The 21,971-nt window shown below is 36.2% G+C and overlaps 2 protein-coding genes and 1 pseudogene across 2 annotated transcripts; 2 read left to right on the top strand and 1 right to left on the bottom strand.

The window, feature by feature from the left end:
- The first annotated feature begins 163 nt into the window (after positions 1 to 163).
- Positions 164 to 6,108, top strand: LOC145565603 (uncharacterized). The gene is made up of 14 exons (XM_081625552.1): positions 164 to 260; positions 997 to 1,133; positions 1,477 to 1,646; positions 1,785 to 1,931; positions 2,026 to 2,077; positions 2,817 to 2,991; positions 3,315 to 3,397; positions 3,674 to 3,886; positions 4,090 to 4,206; positions 4,522 to 4,678; positions 5,362 to 5,469; positions 5,577 to 5,642; positions 5,718 to 5,941; positions 6,031 to 6,108. Exons 1-14 carry the CDS (start codon positions 206 to 208, stop codon positions 6,106 to 6,108), a joined length of 1,782 nt encoding a protein of 593 aa, XP_081481678.1. The 5' UTR covers positions 164 to 205.
- A 1,206-nt stretch (positions 6,109 to 7,314) lies between these two features.
- On the bottom strand, positions 7,315 to 8,524 carry LOC145562750 (protein SAR DEFICIENT 4 pseudogene; annotated as a pseudogene).
- Positions 8,525 to 10,085: 1,561 nt separating this feature from the next.
- Positions 10,086 to 11,560, top strand: LOC145562748 (uncharacterized). Its single transcript, XM_081623122.1, has one exon. It carries the CDS (start codon positions 10,228 to 10,230, stop codon positions 11,392 to 11,394), a length of 1,167 nt encoding a protein of 388 aa, XP_081479248.1. The 5' UTR covers positions 10,086 to 10,227; the 3' UTR covers positions 11,395 to 11,560.
- The last annotated feature ends 10,411 nt before the right edge of the window (positions 11,561 to 21,971 follow it).

Below are 21,971 nucleotides of genomic sequence, written 5' to 3'. Positions count from 1 at the left end.
GAAGATCAACTTGTATTTTCCCCGTTTTACAAAAAAACGGCATATAAAAAATGTTTGCATTTGAAAATGAGTGGTTTCCCGCCAAGAGATAAAAGAAAACATATTCCATTTGCACTTTATATCAGAATCCCGCGGAATTGAAAAGAGTAGCGAAAATTGCCGAGGAAGATAGCTTCTTCAAAAATACGAGTAGCAGAAAATCGTCATGGATGATGTCGATCGTCTGTTCGAATGCTTCAAATGCGGCGTTACTCCTCCTGGTAAATCTCTCTTCACTGCAATTCGTCATTAGTAAGCTCAATTTTATCTCCATTTTTATTTACTCATAAAATTTAATTTTTGTTTTAGTGCTTATTATCACCATTTAGTTGTAATTGATCTTCAATTCTTCCTAATTACAGTATTAGTTAGTTCGTCATTACTGCTAATTGCTCTTCTAGGGTTCGGATTTGTTTGGAGATTATATTTATTAGGGTTTGAAAATGATCCAAAAGTTTAATTAAGAAATTTATTGTGTAATTAAGTTAGGTATTGATCTTGAGAAATCATCTAATTTTTCCAGGATATCAAGGGGGGGTGAAAACCTAATTTTGTGATGCTGTTGCGAGTTCTTGGGTTGATGTATTGGCCGATTTAGTCATGAATTTGCCAAAGCTTTTTTAGATTTTACTAATTCACTTAATTAATGGCAATCTCAAATTTCTGTGCCAATTTTAGTAAGCAAGTCTGTTAAATTAATTTATCTTTTCAAGTATAGGTCTCGTAAGAATTAGTAACTACGAAGGAGTTTAATGATTGATTGTGGGCTCTTTTGGTTCCTTCTGAAAATTTTCAGGCATTTGAAGTAGTTTAGAATGAAATGAGATGCCCAATTTACTATTTTAGTTGGGATATTGGGCATAACATTCCATACGTGTTATTGATAGTTTAATGGTTATGGTATTTTTAAAACTCTATATTGGTTTCTTCCATCAAAATAACAAATGTTGTGTACAGAATCTGCTATTAGAGAGAGAAAAACAAGTGTGAGTAGACTGAAGCCAGAGAGTTCAAGTGTGAAGGGCACCGACTCACCAAGTTCAGCAAGACAAGGCAAGAAGAAAACTGTGGATGTACGTGGGAAATCAGAAAGTGTATGTCATGTGCTCTTAGCAACTCATTCTTTTTGGTGGGCTTATTACCCCCATTGCTGAAATTTGATTATCAAACTTTCATGCTCGTTTCTGTCTGAACATTTTGTTAAATGCTGAAGCGTCACAAGTGTAAAAATTATCAGATATGCAATTTCAGTATCCTCTATCTATTATATATCTATGTTACTGGCTTTTTTCTTCTGAATTATTAGAAAAGAAAAAAGTAATAGTGAATCTGTATCTTCTTCCTTTCCCTTGTCTTTTGATGCATATTGTTCATATTTTTTAGTTTATTTGTATTAATGATGCATTGCAGCTTAATTTTCTGCACTTAATATCTCAGGGTGTGTCAGTGACAAATAAAACAAACAAACTCATTGCTGGTAGGCAGCTTTCTCCGGGTGTGTTCTATGGATCGCCACATGGAGTGCCTCCAAAGAGGCCATCCAGTTTACTCCGAGTATTGCGTGAAATACACCTTGATTTATCTGAAAGACGTAAATCCAACTTAAGGTATAATGTTTTGGCTTCTTGTACTATCATTTACATTCATATGAGGTGTTGATCACTTTTCTAGTTGTTTACATAGTACATACACTCTACTGTATCTGTCTTGTGTCTCTTGATAATCATGTTTAAATGTTTGGTCAGGAAGCAAATATGGGCTACATTTCCGAAGCAGGATGATGCTATAAAATTTGCAAAAGAACAAGCCAATGTTCGCATATTCAGCTACCAAGATCATTTCAGTGGTCAAAGAAGATTCCTTGTTTCTACCTATCAAGAGTTTTGGAGAAGGTTACTTGTCACCACAAATTATCTTCAACATTTTAGTTGTCTTTTTGCTGGCTTGTGTTTCTTGCTTACTGAAAGTTGATCCTGCAACATATAGGTACAAGAATATGGACTCAAAGTCCCGTCATCATTATGAGGTGATCCAAGATGTGAGTATCTGTTGTTTAATATCCTGTGCAAGGACTGTTCAATTGCTTCTTTCATGGTTTTATACTATGATTCGAATTATTCAAGATTATTTGTTGGGCTGTTGAGCTAAATTTGTACTGCTTGCAATTCATTTCCCTTTGTGCTAATTCCTATAAAGTACTTGCTGATCATCCATGTATACTTAAACACTTGTATGCCATCAGGAAGAGGCCTTTATGTTTTGACTAGATAAACTTCTCCATCCCTATCTGTATTCTTTTTGCACCTGAGTTATTATTTGTTCTTTTGCTCCTCAACCTTGCTTTTGTAAAAGTGAGCTGTTTGATAAAATTAAACTTTGGACAACATGCCTTCTCCTTGTGCTGGCCCAAGTCCTTAGTTGATTAGAAAAAAGCATTTATCCAACACAATATCTTCAGGTTATCAAATCTTGATTGTAAATTTCCATTAAATATTTTTTTCAAGAATGTGGGAAGATTCAAACAGGATCATAAAAAATGTGATACAGATACTATATTAGGACGAATGAGGAAGAGAGTATGGTAAGTACGAAACTATCAGAAAGGTTATTATTCAAAATCATGTTAAATCTTGTTACAATGAGTTGGATATTAAAACAAAGCAACAACTTCCCAAAGGGTGGAGGCATATGAACAGGAATATAACTTTACATTATGTCCTTATTCAAACTTGTTACTTCTTGTTTGAGGCAAAATCTAATCTTGTTGGGTTTTCCAGGGCTTTCCTTGTCATCTATACTTTGATCTAGAGTTCAATAGATTGGAGAATACAAATAGAGATGGTAATCAAATGGTCGATCTTCTTTTGCTGGTCATATTTGAGGCATTATATGAGAAATATCATATACAAGGAGAAGAAGATTGGGTTGTAGAACTCGATTCCTCCACTGAAGGTAGGGCTGTGATTTAGGTGAGTGATTTGAACATTTGAATACATAAACTTTATATTCATAACCGATTTTTCTAAAGTTTCATCTTTGGCCTTTGTACCTTTTCATTACTTGCTGGTAAGAGAGTATATTGTCATATTTGTTTGGACAAAGATGGATTTTGTTTCTTTATATCTCCAATTTCCAAAAGTCTTCAAAAACAGCCTAGTGCGGTCTGTTCAATCCGATACATCATTGGTTCATGCAGTGATGCAATTTGATTTATGATTTGTTTTATAAATCTTGTTTTAAAAGTCTTATAAATATGTTTATTGGTTACATGGCAGCAAAATTCTCTCGCCATTTGGTGCTACGTATTCCAAAGGCTGCGTTCAAGGATAATTCTCATGCTGGTGCTTTTGTTTCCGAGGTATGGCTGGTTGTTACTTGATAGTTATTTCTGTTATGATCCTATTTAAATATAAAATAGAAAGAGATAAAATATATGTGGTGAAGCATTAGAAATATGTCAGAGCAGTTGAACATAGTATAATCCATCTTACATCTATTTGTTACATCTTTACTTTAAGATTTGACCGTGTGAAACCTGTAAAGACTTTTGTGCAATTTTAATATCTGCACACCATGTCCTCTCTTGTATTGTGTATTTGTCTAATCATCATCCACCCTTTTCTGTCAATATCAGTTGTTCTCAAGAATTCATAAAGCGAAGGAGAAGGATGAGAGATATCACCAACTCTTTATTTTAAAAGATTCTAGCTCTGCAGGACCCTCAATGCAACTATTTGTGGATAATGCTGTATATTCAAGAAATCGTTGTTTCCGCTTAGCTCTATCATCAAAAGCCGGAAAGACTTCTTTGCTTCTGCCTACTAGACGATTCAAGTGTAAGGGCATGGTATGAAACCTTTTTGTATCTTTGTCCTAATTGGAAGTTTTTTGTTTAGCCTAAGCAATTATTGCTATTTACATTTATTGATGAGCTGGAAAAATTGATCCATGCTTCTTATGTGCCCATTCATGTATTCACTATTATTAGTTGTATTATTCCAAGAAGGCTTTTTTGTAATTTTATCTAAACATGACGTGTGTGGTTTACAGTGTGAAGAAGACGTTTTCATGGCATCTTTGATCTGCAATATAGATGATGACTGTGAAAAGCTTTTAGTGTGTAAAATGGAGTTGGAATGTATCAAAACTCTGCAGTTTGATACCGAGGTAATATTTAGCTTAGTTTTAATGGTTTACTCTCTTTTACCAACCATATTGATGCTGTCAACTTATCGAGTAAACTCTTTATTTTTTTTTCTTACAAATTCCATTATACTGCGTATATTTTAAGATATATCTTTGTTGGATGGTTTTTTTTCTTTCCTTTTCCTTTGAGGGATCTTGAGGACTCTTTCATAGCCTTAAAGTCATGACATTATGTTGCTCTATGTCATTCTAACCTTCATTGTTTAATTTTTTGATGCTTCAAAATATTTGTTTTCTTCTTTGATTGCGAAATGATGTATTGCTTGACTTATGCAGGTTAATATTACTAGTAGGAGACCTTTGAGTGTGCTTCAAGAATTCACATCTAATGCTTGTAGAAATGATGCCTCGAGAACTTACCTAATGGGAGCTTCTCCATTTCCTGCCCTGGATGCATTCATAGAATCTGTTGCTTCTTTTGGAGCAGTGACTGGTATGTATAATATTTAAGAGCTGTTTTTTCAGGATTGACTTGGTGAAGTGCAATCTCAGATTTTTATATTGGTTTCTTGGGAAATTTAGTTCATTTAATCAGCATTTGAAAGGGCATCTCGTGATTTTTCTTCTGTACTTTTGCAATCTATAATCCTTCAAGACTTTAAGTTAGTTCAACTAGTCCTTTTTGCGAACTTTCTTTCATCCAATAGTGTAGTATAGTTCACATTTTGTGGCCAAAAACCAATCTCCAAAGTTGTAATCTGTAATTGCCTGGTTTTGTCAGTAAATTTTTTTCTTCACAGAAATTTGTTCAATAGTTGTAATCCTGGGGAACTGCAAGAAATATCTTTCTACTAGTATCTTCCAAATTTATTCACTCTTACTGAACAGAGTTTTTATATTACAAGAGAAAAGACAGCTAAAGAAAACATTATGTTTAGGTAGCTCGATACATGTTGATTGGAGCATCTTATTTTGGTGTACTAGTCTTCATGAAAACAGTTGATACCGTAAGTTTGAGCTTACATAAGCCTAATTAGTTCGACTTGCAGCCCCTTCAGCCTTTTCTTTTTGCATTGTAATGGTTTTGTAGATTTCTGAAGGTTTCCTTCATCCATTTCACTGGTTGATTGATTAAAATTTTGATTGTTGACTATGATGACTCCCTCCATATTCCAGGAAAGATCCGAAGCTGGTATTGGTTTTCTGAGTACAGTTTGTTGGTCTACAGTATGTCAAAGAGCAGATACTGTGGACGGATTGGTCGAGAACACAAAAGCAATCATGGTATGTTGCATTGTCCTATCTCACTTTTTACACTCGAAAATATGAATTCACGAATCCTGCTTATTATCCAAGTCCACATAATGTACTAACTTTTGTTTGTCCTCTAGTTATGTATGTGGCTGACCTACAGTGGGCTCTTTACTATCAGAAGTGTTATGATCCTGATTGCCAAGGTTTGTCCCCTTGCATTTGAGAACTTATGAGTTAAACCCTGCAGTCACTTCTCGCTAAATTTCTGTTTGGATCAGGATATCGATCTCCCTCCCGTCCCATTCCACGTGATTTAATCCCTGAAGTTTCCAGTTTCGAAAACACAGGAGTTATTGATGGCTCTGATAATAATAAGGAGCACATGTTACTTGGTGGTCATGAAAGCATGATAGACGGAGATAATGATGAAAGTTGGTGGCTTGAAGCAGTGAAAGCTGCTGACAATGTTGAAACTATGGGAGATTTATTTATCAGTACCACGGTTAGTTTATCTGTGCCTTTGTAACATTTGGTTGCTTCTGCAAACTTTCTTTCTCTGGTTGGTTCATTTTTCATTTGTATATATTGAAGGATAATGAAGATGAAGAGGGATGGTGGATGGAAGTTGAGAGGACTGCATCTCAGGCTGAATTAAACTGCCACTGTTAAAGACATGATAATCTGTTGCATTTCTAGGTATTAACATGCCTGTCCTATTGCAAAGACTACTAGTGCCCAATGGTTGGTGTGAGTTCCTGGAGATTCCTCAGATAATAAGGTAATTATTACTCCTTCGGTCCTAAACTCATTTTCAATCGCAGGATTGTATGAAGTTTAAGAATTATGGTTAAAAGTAGAACAAAAAAAGTTGAGAAAGAGAACGAAAGATTATTGGGATGGAGAGAGAAATGGGAAAATTAACTAGGAACTGTGAAGAAAAATTAAAATACCCCAAGATAGAATTTGTGAAGGCAAATTTGGGGTGGACGGAGTAACGAAGTTCCTCACGTTGTAGTTTCTGGAGAAGAGTTGTCTGAGTTTCTGGAGAAGAGTTATCTGGCTGTCTGGCACAGTCCTTTAGAAAATATCCTGAATTCCCCTATCTTCTACAACTAATTAAGGGGGTGTTTGGTTCATTAAATTGGTATGAATTGGTATGGAATTTCATACTAGAGAGGTATGGATTCTAAAACCCATACTAGTCTAAAGTTGTTTGGTTTAAATGTTGAAATGAATTATATGCTTCATTAATAGAATGGATTGAGAATATTAAGGGGAGAGGTGGGGTATGAGATTCCATAGGTATAGGGTAGAGTAAGTCAGTTAGAAACCCCTTGGGTATGCAATTCCATACTTAAAAAAGCTCAACCAAACAAAAAAATAGATGGAATCGAAGCTCATTCCAAAAACGACCCTGAAGGAAATGTGTGACTAAACTGCGGCAGTGGCTTCATAGTGCAACAAAGGAGCTGCAGAGCCAAAATGTCCTCGTATAATTGAAGTTGAAGCTTTTGCAGATTTTTAGATGTCCCTTATTCTTGTATAGTTAGCATCTAGGAGACCCCAAGTAGCAGAACATTAGTCTAACAGTATATCCTATGTTCTGTAATTATTTAACTTTCAGTTTCAAGCCTTTTAGGCCGTAATATATCTGCTCCTTTTCACCAAAAAAAAAAAAAAAATCCTCTGGTATGCGATGTATTGCAGTAAGTTTTCCCTGATCTGTAATCAAACGCTGTGATTTACTCCTGTTTGATGTATATTATGAAATAAATTGTTGAAAGATTATTTCAGGTTCAAGAAGATTATGCATTTTGCATGCACTAGATTTTCCAAGTACAAAAAACTACAAAAACTTTTACTGCTAGTTTCATATATTTCATACTGAATCAACCTTTATTCTTCCATCATTTTTACAAGGTCGTATTTGATACATGAAAGTCATACTGCTAGTCTCTACTAACTGCATAAAAGCAGGTACATTATTCTTCTCTAAGATTCATTAGTACAATATAGCATCATCATAAACCAATTATTGCTGGGAAATTTGATCTGTTTTGACAGTTTCATAAACCAGCTGAGCAGTCAGAACATCAACCACACCAGAACCAACAGATTTAAACACAGTAATCTCCTTGTCATTTTTTCTCCCAAGCTTGTCACCTTTAATCAATTCCACCAAAGTCCCACAAATAGCATCCCTTGTTATCACCCCTCTCTCAAAAGCACCCACCAGTTCCCCAGCTTCCTCTAATGCAACCTCATTGTCAACAAACACTCTCCCCCTGCTTATCGCCTCGTCGTCGCACTCCTTCATTGTTGGCTTAAACGACCCAACAAGATCAAGATGAGCTCCTTCCTTCAACTCCAACCCTCTAACCAACTCTCTCTCTGAATTCGTGGCGCAACTCACAATATCACCTAACCCAACCACCTCCTCCAAGCACCCATTACTCTCAAAACTCACCCCATCAAACCCATTCTGCCCCCTCAACCTATCTGCCAATGCGTCCGCCTTCTCGGGCGTTCGATTCCAAATGATCACCCTCTTGATGCTAGGCCTAACACCCAAATGGGCAGTGATCAAATGGGGTGATAAATTACCAGAACCAACCATAACAAGAACATGGGCATCATTTCTTGACAAATAAGAAGAGGCTAAGGCTGAAATTGAGGAAGTTCTGTAAAGGGTTAGCTCAGTAGCATCAAATAGAGCTAGGGTTTGGCCTGTTAGGGAGCTGAAAAGGGTGTAGCAAGCATGGATTCCGGGTAAATTGAGGGAAGAGTTTTGAGGGTGTGAAGTTACAAGTTTGACCCCAATGTAAGGGAGAGAAGAAGAGGTTGAGAAAGAGGGCATGAGGAGAAGAGTGGAATTTGGGGAGGTAGAGAGAGAATGACGAGGTGGGGTAGAGAGAGAAAGAGAGGCGTTTGGGAGGGTGGTTTGGAAGTGGCTGACTAATGTTTTGTGGGTCAGGATTGAGCGGAGGGTGGTGGTTGAGATGAATATTGGGGTGGTTGCGGCGGCGGCGGCAGCGGCAGCAGGTATTGCCATGGCGTTGAGAGAGAGAGGGAGGGAGGGAAGGGGGGAGGTGTCAAGTCTAAATGTGTTTAGGCATTTGGGGTAGGGGTTGGAGGAGTATTTTAAGGTTGCCAAAGAGTCAAAGACGAAGAAATAGAGAATATTGCTTCTGAAACTTCAGAGAAATTGGTTCTAAGTCGGAAATTTCACAACTTATAGTAACAAGTTTAGGAAATTATTAGTATTTTTTCGTTGTAGTTTCAATATCAAAGACTGGATTGGATTGATTTTAAATTCTTGAGTAATTGCATATTTAAAAAATATACTTTTAAGAGCATGTTCGGCAAAATTAGTTGTTGTAGTAGCTGTTAGTTTTTTTAGACAGTGACATTATTGTAGACTGTGAGGGCACTAATAATGAATTTTTAGATGTAGTTTTCAATATTGTTGTGTATGATTTAAGTGTTTGATACAAAAATAACTATTGCAAATTTGCAATAGTAAAATTTTTTTAGGAAATTATGTATTGTAGAGCTAAATTGATGGCTATTGTTAATATTTGTCCATAATCTAAAAATTAATTTAGTGAAACACCGTTTCAAAAGCTCAAAGTTACCATCGAATGTAATAGCCTACCTTGCCATGTGATTTCAAGTACTCTAGTCTCTAGATGCTCTTTGCTATTGATTTCCATCATATTCCATTCTAATGTAATTACAATAATTTTCAAACTTTGAGACAAAGTTGTTGGCATATTTCTCAACAATTTATATCAAAATAAAATTCTATCTAATCTATTAACAAACATAATAATTGATACTTGCATGTTCAATTTTGAGATTGTAACACTTCCCCCCCCCCCCCCCCCCCCCCCCCTCTAAACAAAGATAAAAACAGTCAATTTGTATGATTTTTAAAACTTTGGTTAGAGGTTTTTGATGCAAGTTACTCAAAGCTTCCAACTAGTATTTTGTATTCTTGCTCAATTTGACAATTACATTACACTTATACAATGAAAAATCATAATGTTACAATAGTAAAAAGAGGTAGGGATTGCTTAGTTAGTTAAAGATCCCTCTTAATTCGATTCTCATTAGTTGCTTTTTCCTGTTCTTGTATTTATAGAATATTATACAAAGTAATTATAGCTGAAGCTATAATTCTTCATAAAGGAGTCCAACTACTTTTTCAGTGTGGCATTCAGAACGATCAAATTGAAAATGATAATCTATTAGTCATCAACTCAATAAAAGGTATTTGGTCAATCCCTTGACAAATCAAGCAAATTATCAAAGACACTTCCTCTCTCCTCACTCAATTTCATAGTTGGAGTATTTAATATCGAGAGGCAAATCAAGCAGCAAATTGAATCTCTAATGAAGGTCATTTAGTGTATGATAATATGGATTGTGATGTTTGTAAATTGTACTTTGTAATAGCTCAAGCCTATTTCGTATTCTTTGTTCTAATAGGTTAGGAATTCTCCTTGTAAGGAGGTTTCTTAATATTAAGGAGTAATAATATTAACAGCCTTTCGTCAAAGAGAAAAAAAATAAAAAATAAATAAATTAACCGCCTCTTTCTTTCGGTTCTTCCACAATAATAATACGGGGTAAAACCGAAAATATCAAAACTGGACCATCTCATCTTCTTTGTAACTCAGAACTTTCTGGGTCGCTTCAATTCTCTCTCATCTGCATCTTTCCAATTAGGGTTTTTTCATCTTAATTGGAGTTGAAATTCCCCAATTTCGGCAATCAAATCATCAAATGGAATGCAGCAAACTCCAACAATTGCAGGTTTTCTTCCGATCACCCGATCTCCAATTCCCAATTCGTGCCCTAACCCTAAATCCCAATCAAACATGGGCTGATCTCAAAAAATCTCTTCCATTCTCCAATTCATCATCATCTTCTTCCTCTGAGCTCGGATTCTTGTCTTTCAATGGCAAAAAGCTCGACGAATCCTCCACCATCGGCTCTTCCGGCATCGCCGCAAACTCCACCATTAATCTCCACTTTAAGCTCCTTGGCGGCGGCGGAGATGGCGGCTCAACTTGTGCAGAATCAAGAGATTGCTACTTGAAGATGTACGCCGAGAAGAAGCCGGAAAAAGTGGACCCTAACGAGAAGCGGCTTTCGAAGTGGACAACTTGCGCGCTTTCCTTCGAGCCATTGAAGCCGCCGTGTGTTATCGACCGCCTCGGTAACGTATTCAACAAGGAAGCTCTTGTTAAGGGGTTGCTAGCTAAGAGTTTGCCGAAACCCTTTTCGTTGTATATTAAGGGTTTGAAGGATTTGATTCCAATTCAATTGTCTTCTGTTGAAGGTGATAAAGTAGAAGGATCACGTTTTCAGTGCCCAATTTCTGGGTTTGAATTCAATGGAAATTACAGATTTTATGCTTTGAGTAAGTGTGGTCATGTTATTAGTGCAAAGGCACTCAAAGAGATTAAATCTTCTGCTTGTATTGTATGTCATGAGGAATTCGAGGAAGACGATAAGATTGTTATTAATGGGACTGATGAGGAGGTTGATGTTCTTAGGAAGAAGATGATTGAGATGAAGGATAAGGAGAGGGAGAAGATGGCGGCGAGTAAGGTTAAGAAGTCGAAATCGAAACAATTAAACTCGGTTGATGTTTCCGGGGGAGGTGATGAGGGTGTTAGTGTTGTAACTAGTGATGATGTTCGATTGAGTGGGAAGAAGCATGGGATTGATGTTGTTAATTCGAAGGCCGAGGTCAATGCCAAGCTTCCAAATGCTGTTGCTGGTGCTGCTGCTACTAAAAATGGTTCAGCTAAGAGATTCAAAGCTGTTGATATTGCACCCCCTAATGCTGATAAGAAAGTTTATGCTTCTCTTTTTACTTCTTCTAGGAAATCTGATTTTAAGGAAACCTATTCTTGCAGATCACTTCCTTTAGGTCGAAACTGATTGTTTGCTTATTAATGTGAGTTTTGTTTTCTTGTTTTTACATGGCTGTTTCGCTTGTTTCGTTACCATGTTGGTTATGTTGAAGCATTGGCATCTTTGTGTTTCGAAACCATTTACATTGTTATATGTATGATCTATGTATACAAGTATTAACTTTCTTGTACTATTTGTTTTCCTGTGTTCCTGATCCTCCTGCTTTAAGTAGATTTTTGTAGTATACGTTCTTGTTTGAGATAGGGTGGTGGTAATTATTCTGTGCTTTAATATTTAGTAGAATGAGCTGAATTAACTCACCAAAGTCCAAAGGATTGTTCTTTTGGATGTAAATCGCACTGTATAGAGCTTAAGAACAAGGATTTCTGTGATGAGAAAGGTGGGAAGCAAGTAGTAACGGCAGTAGGTATAACCGTATAATGGTATAGTTAAAGGAGCACATGGATGGCATGAAGCAGAAGAAATAAAGAGAAAGTTGGGTGTATCTTTTGTTGGTAGGGTAAGTTAATGCTTTGAAATAAGCTTGTTTTAGGGGTTTGTCGATTTATTCTCGTCATCTTTAGATTGAAGCACTTGCTTATATTGTTGTATGGTTGATCAAAGTGCGTAGATTCTTTGTTGATTGGACAGTGTGTTGAGGTTCTGCCTTGTGGTTGGGTATGTAGAGTCTGTTGAAGTTTCTGCTTTTATGTCACCACAATCCTTGCTTGCTTGGTAGGAGGCCAAGGCTAAGTAGCTTCTTATATTGCAAGCGCCTTTCCTGCTAATCTGCTATGATTCCTGTGAAAGGATGGCTTTTTATTCTGCACATATTAGGCCTATAATCTTCCAATTTCTTCTGACCCATATCTCAACTGCCCTTCTTTTAAAGTCTATGTCTTAACATTTATCATATTTAAGCTTGCTCATACTATGTTAGTGCTGGGGAATTTTATCCTTTTTACTTTTTCCAATCTTTTCTGTTTGATTTTTCATAATTGCATCTCAAGCCCCCATCTTTGGTATATCCAATTTGCTATCTTTACTCTTCAGTACTAATGTCATCTCAAGTCCATTTTTGTCAGGTTCCATACATGGATTTTCTTGCATTGAATGATCTGTTTATTTGTGTAAATTGTGATTAAGCTGGAATTTGTGTATCCCGTCTTGTTTGTTTGGTTGCCTTAGACATTTATTTACCATGGATTGTACTTCTCCTGACAGTCATATATTGGAGCATTCTCACGGTTATCACATTGGCAGGCATTTTCACCACAGTCAACTGATAATTGTGAATCGCGTATGCCAACAATAATTGTCAGAATATGTCTTGAGATCATACTTATAGAAGATTTGTAGATTTCCCTGTGTTAGAAGATTATGTTTTGCAGGGGCTATTTATCTGTTTGTGAGATGGGTTAGCTATGTCACTGTATGAGGTGATGCAGCTGTCGATTCATTCCTCCTCGTAATTGGCATTGTTGCTTCAGTAACTATTTGTCAAAACCATTGAAGAAGCATCCTGCTTTGCACCAGTGGATGCCTTGAGAATCTGCTTAGGATTATAAACATGCTGGGGTTAGTAATATAGATGGACCAAACACTGGTGCCAACTCTAAAAGTACATACTCCGTACTCTGTTGGACCTGTGTTTGACTAGTACAATTTTGGTTTATATTGATGAATTGTATAGTTCTCACTGTCAAGTTACCATTTCTGAGCTACAAGGGGTATTCTGAGTATCCGAATTCTGCAGTATCGTCCGTTGCATAACCAAGTATCACAACAGTCAAAAATATTTGAAAATAGGCTCTTTTGCTTGATATTTGTGAGATACATTCATGGATTACCCCTATGGGGAGTGTTGTGACCAATTACGCCTTTCATTACCCTTAATGTATATAGCAAGAACTTGGGAATTGTTGCAAGAAAATGCGTCTTGCATAGCTTTTGATGTATAGCAAGAACATTTCTTTACCCTTATGTTACTTCATAGTTGTAGTTTAAAAGCTCCAAAATTTCTCAAAAAACGTGGATATTAGCCTTCAATTTTGGAATTTTTTGACTTTTTTTCACCCAAAAATAAAAATTGCCGAAATGATTACCATGGTCCCTAATACCCTTCGGAAGTCCAATTGGTTGGGTGGAACCATCCAATAAGTCTTTAAACGACCAATTTAACGGTTTACAACTTGCATCGATTTCATTAACTCAAGCTTGCCACGAACATTTATGACAACTTATAATGATCATATATAGATCCAAGCGGCATTATATGACCCTGAGATGTATCCCATAAAATCTCAATGTTTTTCGACACCGGGCACCAAATCATTCGAAATTTCTCAAAAACCGTGGATATTAGCCTTCAATTTTGGAATTTTTTGACTTTTTTTCGCCCGGTTATAAAAATTGTAGAAATGTTTACCATAGTCCCAAATATCCTCCGGGAAACCCGTTGGGTGGGTGTAACCATCCAATTTGCCTTTACACGACCAATTTACCGGTTTACAACTTACACCGATTTCATTAATTCAAGTCCACGACGAACATTTATGACAACAAATAATGATCATATATGGTTCCAAACGACATTATATGACCCCAAGATGTATTCTCAAGAATTTAAAGACTTTTCAACACCGGTCCCCGAAGACTCCAAAAATTCTCAAAAAGCGTGGATATAGCCTTCAATTTTTAAAATTTTAGACTTTTTTTTTGCCCGGAAATAAAATAGCCAAAATGTTTACCAAGGTCCCTAATATCCCCCGTGAGTCCAATCAGGTGGGTGGAACCGACCAATTTGTCTTTAAACGACCAATTTACCGGTTCACATCTTGCACCACTCAAGCCTACCACGAACATTTATGACACACATGTAATGATCATTTATGGTTCCAACAACATTATATGACCCCGAAATATATCCCTAAGAATTTCAAGACTTTTCGACGTCGGGCCCCGAAACTTCCAAAATTTTTGACTTTTTTTTCGCTAGGAAATTAAAATTGCCGAAATATTTACCATGGTCCCTAATAACCTCCAGGAGTCCAATTGGGATGGTGGTACCATACAATCAATTTGCCTTTAAACAACCAATTTAATTACCGGTTTACAACTTGTACGGATTTTATTAACTCAAGTTTACTACGAACATTTATGACAACATATAATGATAATATATGGTTCCAAACAGTATTATATGACCCCGAGATGTATTCCCTAGAATATTAATAATGTTCTATACCGGGCCCGAAACTTTCAAAATTTCTCTAAAAATGTAGATATTAGCCTTAAATTTTGATTTTTTGATTTTTTAACGCTCGGAAATAAAAATTACCGAATGTTTATCATGTTCCCTAATACCCTTCAGGAGTCCAAATGGTTAGATAGAACCATCCAATTTGCCTTTAAAGGACCAATTTACCGGTTTACAACTTGCACCGATTTCATTAACTCAAGCCTACCACGAACGTTTATGTCAACAAATAATGATCATATATGGTTCCAAACAGCGTTATATGACCCCGAGATGTATTCCCTAAAATTTAAAGACTTTTCGACACCAGGCCCTGAAACCTCCAAAATTTCTCAAAAAGCGTGGATATTAGTCTTCAATTTTGGAATTTTTTTACTTTTTTCGCTAGGAAATAAAAATTGCCGAAATATTTACCATGTTCCCTAATACCCTCCGGGAGTCTAATTGGGTTGGTGGTACCATCCAATTTTCCTTTAAACGACCAATTTAATTACCGGTTTACAACTTACACAGATTTCATTATTTCAAGCCTACTACGAACATTTATGACAACATATAATGATCATATATGGTTCCAAACGGCATTATATGACCCCGAGATGTATCCCCTATAATATTAATACTTTTCTATACCGGGCCCCGAAACCTTCAAAATTTCTAAAAAATGTGGATATTAGCCTTCAATTTTGAAATTTTTTGATTTTTTAACGCCTGGAAATAAAAATTGCCGAAATGTTTACCATGGTCCCTAATACTCTTCGGGAGTCCTAATGGGTGGGTGGAACCATCCAATTTGCCTTTAAACGACCAATTTACCGGTTTACAATTTGCACCGATTTCATTAACTCAAGCCTATCACGAACATTTATGACAACAAATAATGATCATATATGGTTCCAAACGGCGTTATATGACCCCGAGATGTATCCCCAAAAATTATAAGACTTTTCGACACCAGATCCGAAACCTCCAAAAATTTTCAAAAAGAGTGGATATTAGTCTTAATTTTGGAATTTTTTGACTTTTTTCGCAAGGAAATAAAATTGCCGAAATATTTTTCATGATCCCTAATACCCTCCGGGAGTCCAATTGGGTTGGTGGTACCATCCCATTTGCCTTTAAACGACCAATTTAATTACCGGTTTAAAATTTGCACGGATTTAATCAACTCAAGCCTACTACCAATATTTATGACAACATATAATGATCATATATGGTTCCAAACGGAATTATATGACCCCGAGATGTATCCCCTAAAATATTTATACTTTTCTATACCGGGCGCCGAAACCTTAAAAATTTCTCTAAAAGCGTGGATATTAGCCTTCAATTTTGAAATGTTATGATTTTAACCCCTGGAAATAATAATTACCGAAATGTTTACCATAGTCCTTAATTTCTTTCGGGAGTCCAAATGAGTTGGTGGAACCATCCAATTTGCCTTTAAACGACCAATTTACCGGTTTACAACTTGAATCGATTTCATTAAGTCAAGCCTACCACGAACATTTATGACAACAAATAATGATTAAATATGGTTCCAAAGGCATTATATGACCCCGAGATGTATCCCTTAAAATTTTAAGACTTTTCGACACCGGGCCCCGAAACCTCCAAAATTTCTCAAAAAACGTGGATACAGTCTTCAATTTTGGAATTTTTTGACTTTTTTTCGCCCAAAAATAAAAATTGTCGAAATATTTACCATGGTCCCTAATCCCTTTCAGGAGTCCAATTGGGTTGGTGGTACCATCCAATTTGCCTTTAAACGGACAATTTAATTATTGGTTTACAACTTGCACGGATTTAATTAACTCAAGCCTACTACGGACACTTATGACAATATAAAATGATCATATATGGTTCCAAACGGCATTATATGACCCCGAGATGTATCCCTTAAAATATTAATACTTTTCTATACCGGGCCCCGAAACCTTCAAAATTTATCAAAAACCGTGGATATTAGCCTTCAATTTTGAAGTTTTTTGATTTTTTAACGCTCAGAAATAAAAATTACCGAAATGTTTACCATGGTCCCTAATACCGTTCGGGAGTCCAAATGGGTAGGTGGAACCATCCAATTTGCCTTTAAACGACCAATTTATCGGTTTACAACTTGCACTGATTTCATTAACTCAAGCCTACCAGGAACATTTAAAGACAACAAATATTGATCATAAATGGTTCCAAACAGCATTATATGACCCTGAGATGTATCCCTTAACGTTTCAAGACTTCAACACCGAGCCTTGAAACCTCCAAAATTTTTAAAAAAGCGTGGATATTAGTCTTCAATTTTTGAATTTTTTGACTTTTTTTGCCCGGAAATAAAAATTGCCGAAATATTTACCATGGTCCTTAATACCTTATGGGAGTCCAATTTGGTTTGTGGAAACATCTAATTTGCCTTTAAACGGCCAATTTAATTACCGGTTTACAAATTGCACCGATTTCATTAACTCAAGCCTAGTACGAAGATTTATGACAACATTTAATGATCATATATGGTTTCAAACGACATTATATTACCCCGAGATGTATCCCTTAAAATAATAATACTTTCTACACCGAGCCGCAAAACTTCAAAATTTCTCAAAAAGCGTGGAGATTACCCTTCAATTTTGAATTTTTTTGATTTTTTAACATCCAGAAATAAAAATTGTTGAAATGTTTACCATGGTCCCTAATACCATTCGAAAGTCCAAATGGATGGTTGGAACTATCCAATTTGTCTTTAAACGACCAATTTACCGGTTTACAAATTGCACCGATTTCATTAACTTAACCCTACCACGAACATTTATGACTTTAAATAATGATCATATATGGTTCCAAATAGCATTAAATGACCCCGAGATGTATCACCCATAATTGAAGACTTTTCGACACCGACCCTGAATCCTCCGAAATTTCTAAAATGCGTGGATATTAGCCTTCAATTTTGAAATTTTTGACTTTTATTCACCCGAAAATAATAATAGCCGTAATGTTTACCATAGTCCATAATACCATCTGCCCGTCTGGGTGTCTCATTGGGTGGGTGGAACTATCCTATTTGCCTTTAAACGACCAATTTAACGGTTTACAACTTGTACCGATTTCATCAATCAAGTCTACCACGAACATTTATGACAACAAATAATGATCATATATGGTTCCAAAAAAACATTATATGACCCCGAGATGTATCCACTAAAATTTCAAGACGTTTCGACACCGAGACCCGAAACATTCAAAATTTCTCAAAAAGCGTGGATATTAGTCTTCAATTTTGGAATTTTTTGAATTTTTTAGCCCGAAAATTAAAATTGCCGAATTATTTAGTATGGTCCCTAATACCCTCCTGGAGTCCAATTGGGTTGGTGGAACCATCCAATTTGCCTTTAAACGGTCAATTTAATTACCGCTTTACAACTTGCACGGATTTCATTAACTCAAGTATACTACGAAGATTTAAGACAACATATAATGATCATATATGGTTCCAAATGGAATTTTATGATCCCGAGATGTATCCTCTAAAATATTTATACTTTTCAACATCGGGTTCCGAAACCTCCAAAATTTCTCAAAAAGCGTGGATATTAGCCTTCAATTTTTTGATTTTTTAATGCCCGGAAATAAAAATTGCCGAAATGTTTACCATGGTCCCTAATACCCTTCGGGATTCCAAATAGGTAGGTGGAACCATCCAATTTGCCTTTAAACGACCAATTTACCAGTTTATCAACTTGCACCGATTTCATTAACTCAAGCCTACCACGAACGTTTATGTCAACAAATAATGATCATATATGGTTCCAAACAGCGTTATATGACCCCGAGATGTATTCCCTAAAATTTAAAGACTTTTCGACACCAGGCCCTGAAACCTCCAAAATTTCTCAAAAAGCGTGGATATTAGTCTTCAATTTTGGAATTTTTTTACTTTTTTCGCTAGGAAATAAAAATTGCCGAAATATTTACCATGGTCCTTAATACCACCCAGGAGTCCCATTTGGTGGGTGGAACCATCCAATTTGCCTTTAAACGATCAATTTACCGATTTACATCTTGCACCGATTTCAAAAACTCAAGCCATCCATGAACATTTATGACAACAAATAATGATCGTATATGGTTCCAAACAACATTATATGACTCCGATATGTATCCCTTAAAATTTCAAGACTTTTCAACAATGGGCCCCAAAACCTCCAAAATTTCTGGAAAAGCGTGGATATTAGTCTTCAATTTTTGAATTTTTTGACTTTTTTTTCGCTCGGAAATAAAAATTGCCAAGTATTTACCACGGTCCCTAATAGCCTCCGAGGGTCCAATTGGGTTGGTGGAAACATCTAATTTTTCTTTAAACGACCAATTTAATTACTGGTTTACAACTTGCACAGATTTCATTAACTCAACCCTACTACGAAGATTTATGACAACATTTAATGATCATATATGGTTTCAAACGGCGACATTATATGACCCCGAGATGTATCCCCTAAATTATTAATAATTTTCTACACTAGGCCCCGAAACCTCCAAAATTTCTGAAAAAGCGTGGATATTAGCCTTCAATTTTGATTTTTTTTTTTATTTTTATTTTTCAACGCCTGGAAATAAAAATTGTCGAAATGTTTACCATTGTCTCTAGTACCACCCTTCGGGAGTCCAAAATGGGTGGGTGGAACCATCCAATTTTCCTTTAAACGACCAATTTACCGGTTTACAAATTGCACCGATTTCATTAACTCAAGCCTACCACAAACATTTATGACAACAAATAATGATCATATATGGTTCCAAACAACATTAAATGACCCCGAGATGTATCACCCAGAATTTCAAGACTTTTCGACACCGGCCCCGAATCCTCCAAAATTTCTCAAAAAGCGTGGATATTAGCCTTCAATTTTGAATTTTTTGACTTTTTTTTGCCCGAAAATAAAAATTACCGTAATGTTTACCATGGTCCCTAATACTGTTCGGGTGTCCTATTGGATAGGTGGAACCATTCAATTTTCCTTTAAACGACCAATTTAGCGGTTTACAACTTGCACCGATTTCAGCAACTTAAGTCTACCACGAACATTTATGACAACAAATAATGATCATATATGGTTCCAAACAGCATTATATGACCCCAGATGTATTCCCTAAAATTTCAAGACTTTTCGACACCGAGCCCTGAAACGTCTAAAATTTCTCAAAAAGCGTGGATATTAGTCTTCAGTTTTGGATTTTTTTGACTTTTATTTATCCGGAAATTAAAATTGCCGAAATATTTACTATGGTACCTAATAACCTCCTGGAGTCTAATTGGGTTGGTGGAACCATCCAATTTGCCTTCAAACGACCAATTTAATTATCAGTTTACAATTTGCATGTATTTCATTAATTCATGCCTACTACGAAAATTTATGACAACATATAATGATCATATATGGTTTTTAACGACATTAAATGACTCTGATATGTATCCCCTAAAATATTAATACTTTTCTACACCGGGCTCCAGAACCTCCAAAATTTCTCAAAAAGCGTGGATATTAGCCTTCAATTTTAAATTTTTTTGATTTTCTAACGCCCGGAAATAAAAATTACCGAAATGATTACCATGATCCGTAATACCCTTCAGGAGTCCAATTGGGTGGGTGGAACCATCCAAATTGCCTTTAAACGACCAATTTACCGGTTTACAACTTGCATCGATTTCATTAATTCAAGCCTACCACGAACATTTATGACAACAAATAATGATCATATAAGGTTCCAAACGGAATTATATGACCCCGAGATGTATCCAATAGAATTTCATGACTTTTCGACAACGAGCTCCGAAACCTCCAAAATTTCTCAAAGTGCTTGGATATTATCTTTCAATTTTTGAATTTTTTGACGTTTTTCCCCTGGAAATAAAAATTTTCGAAATGTTTACCATGGTCTAATACCCTCCGGGAGTCCAATTGGGTGTGGAACCATTCAATTTGCTTTTAAACGGTCAATTTACCGGTTTACAACTTGCGTCGATTTACCGGTTTACAGCGACCAATTTAATTAACTTACACCGAACTTGACTTGAACCGAAATTGAACCAATCCATTTTAACCCGTCAAAACCTGAATCTTACCCGACGTGTTACTAACCTGACCTGAATTCAACCTGATCCGTTTCTTATCGGACCCGAATTTAACCCAACCTATTACAAACCCGATTTGAAATCAACTCGACTTGTTATTGACCTAACCCAAATTCAACCCGACTTGTTATTGACCTGACCCTAATTTTACCATACTTATTACTTACCCAACCCTAAAATTCAACCCGATCTGTTACTAACCCGACTCGAAATTAACACGACTTATTATTGACCCGACCTAAATTCAATCCAAATTGCTCCTGACCCGATTTCAAATCACCTTAAATGCAGTTTAGACCACCTTATTTTTGTTGATCAAAGCTATTTGTCATGAGAGACCAAGTCGGTTCAGGCCAGCTAAAGAAAGGAGCATCATCCTCAAATTTAAGAGTTAAATATAGTACGAAGTATATATTTTTGTTGTATTGTTAAAGGTGATAATTATCTTCTTAAATTATAGACTATAGTTCCCTAGTATATTGCCATATATATTATAGTCAAAGGAAATAATTAGCTTGATAAAAATGATGATTATTTATTTATAGTTAGTTGAACTCGAATATGACCTGACTTAGGAATGACCCGACCTAATTGTAACCTGTAAATTATTGACCGGAACATAACCCGACTTGAATCAGAGAATGACCCGACTTGGAAATGAGCCAACCTAATTATAACCCGCAAATTATTGACTTGAACCGTATCTGTCTTCAACCCGTGAATGACCCGACTTGAAAATGACCCGACCTGCTTATAATCTGCAAATTATTTACTTGAACAGAACCCGACTCAAACCTGAGAATGTCCCGACCTGATTCTAACCCGCAAATTGTTGACTTGAACCGATCTCGACTCAAACCCGAGAATTACCCTAACCCGTTTTAACCCGAATTAAACTCGACCTATTGTTCATCCGACCCGAATGTAACCAGACCTGTTATTAACCTGACATAAACCCGATAAGAAGTATGACCCTTCTTGACCCAACTCAAGCATGACCCAACCCAAACTCGGCCCGCATAGGTTATGGAATTAATCTGAATTGACCCGACCCGAGTAGACCCAACCCACTCTTACCCCACCCAAACCCGACCCGTTTACTCAAATTGACAACTCTAGTTGTAGAGATGCAATTACTGTCGACAAAAAACGGCCTTGTTGCAAACTCTAGTACTATCAGATTGAGAGATTAGTAGTCAACCTAAAATATGCAAGATT

The sequence above is a fragment of the Chenopodium album genome, chromosome 10 (assembly GCF_948465745.1).
Source record: "Chenopodium album chromosome 10, dcCheAlbu1.1, whole genome shotgun sequence".
In the NCBI taxonomy this organism is placed as follows: domain Eukaryota; kingdom Viridiplantae; phylum Streptophyta; class Magnoliopsida; order Caryophyllales; family Amaranthaceae; genus Chenopodium; species Chenopodium album.
Note: the sequence above shows the minus strand (reverse complement) of the source record. Positions and strands in the feature narration are given on the sequence as shown.

Coding starts and splice junctions, on each gene's coding strand:
- LOC145565603 (XM_081625552.1), top strand. CDS start 206: ATGGATGATGTCGATCGTCTGTTCGAATGCTTCAAATGCGGCGTTACT. Junction 1,647..1,784: donor AGACGTAAATCCAACTTAAG/GTATAATGTTTT, acceptor ATGTTTGGTCAG/GAAGCAAATATGGGCTACAT. Junction 2,992..3,314: donor ACTCGATTCCTCCACTGAAG/GTAGGGCTGTGA, acceptor GTTACATGGCAG/CAAAATTCTCTCGCCATTTG.
- LOC145562748 (XM_081623122.1), top strand. CDS start 10,228: ATGGAATGCAGCAAACTCCAACAATTGCAGGTTTTCTTCCGATCACCC.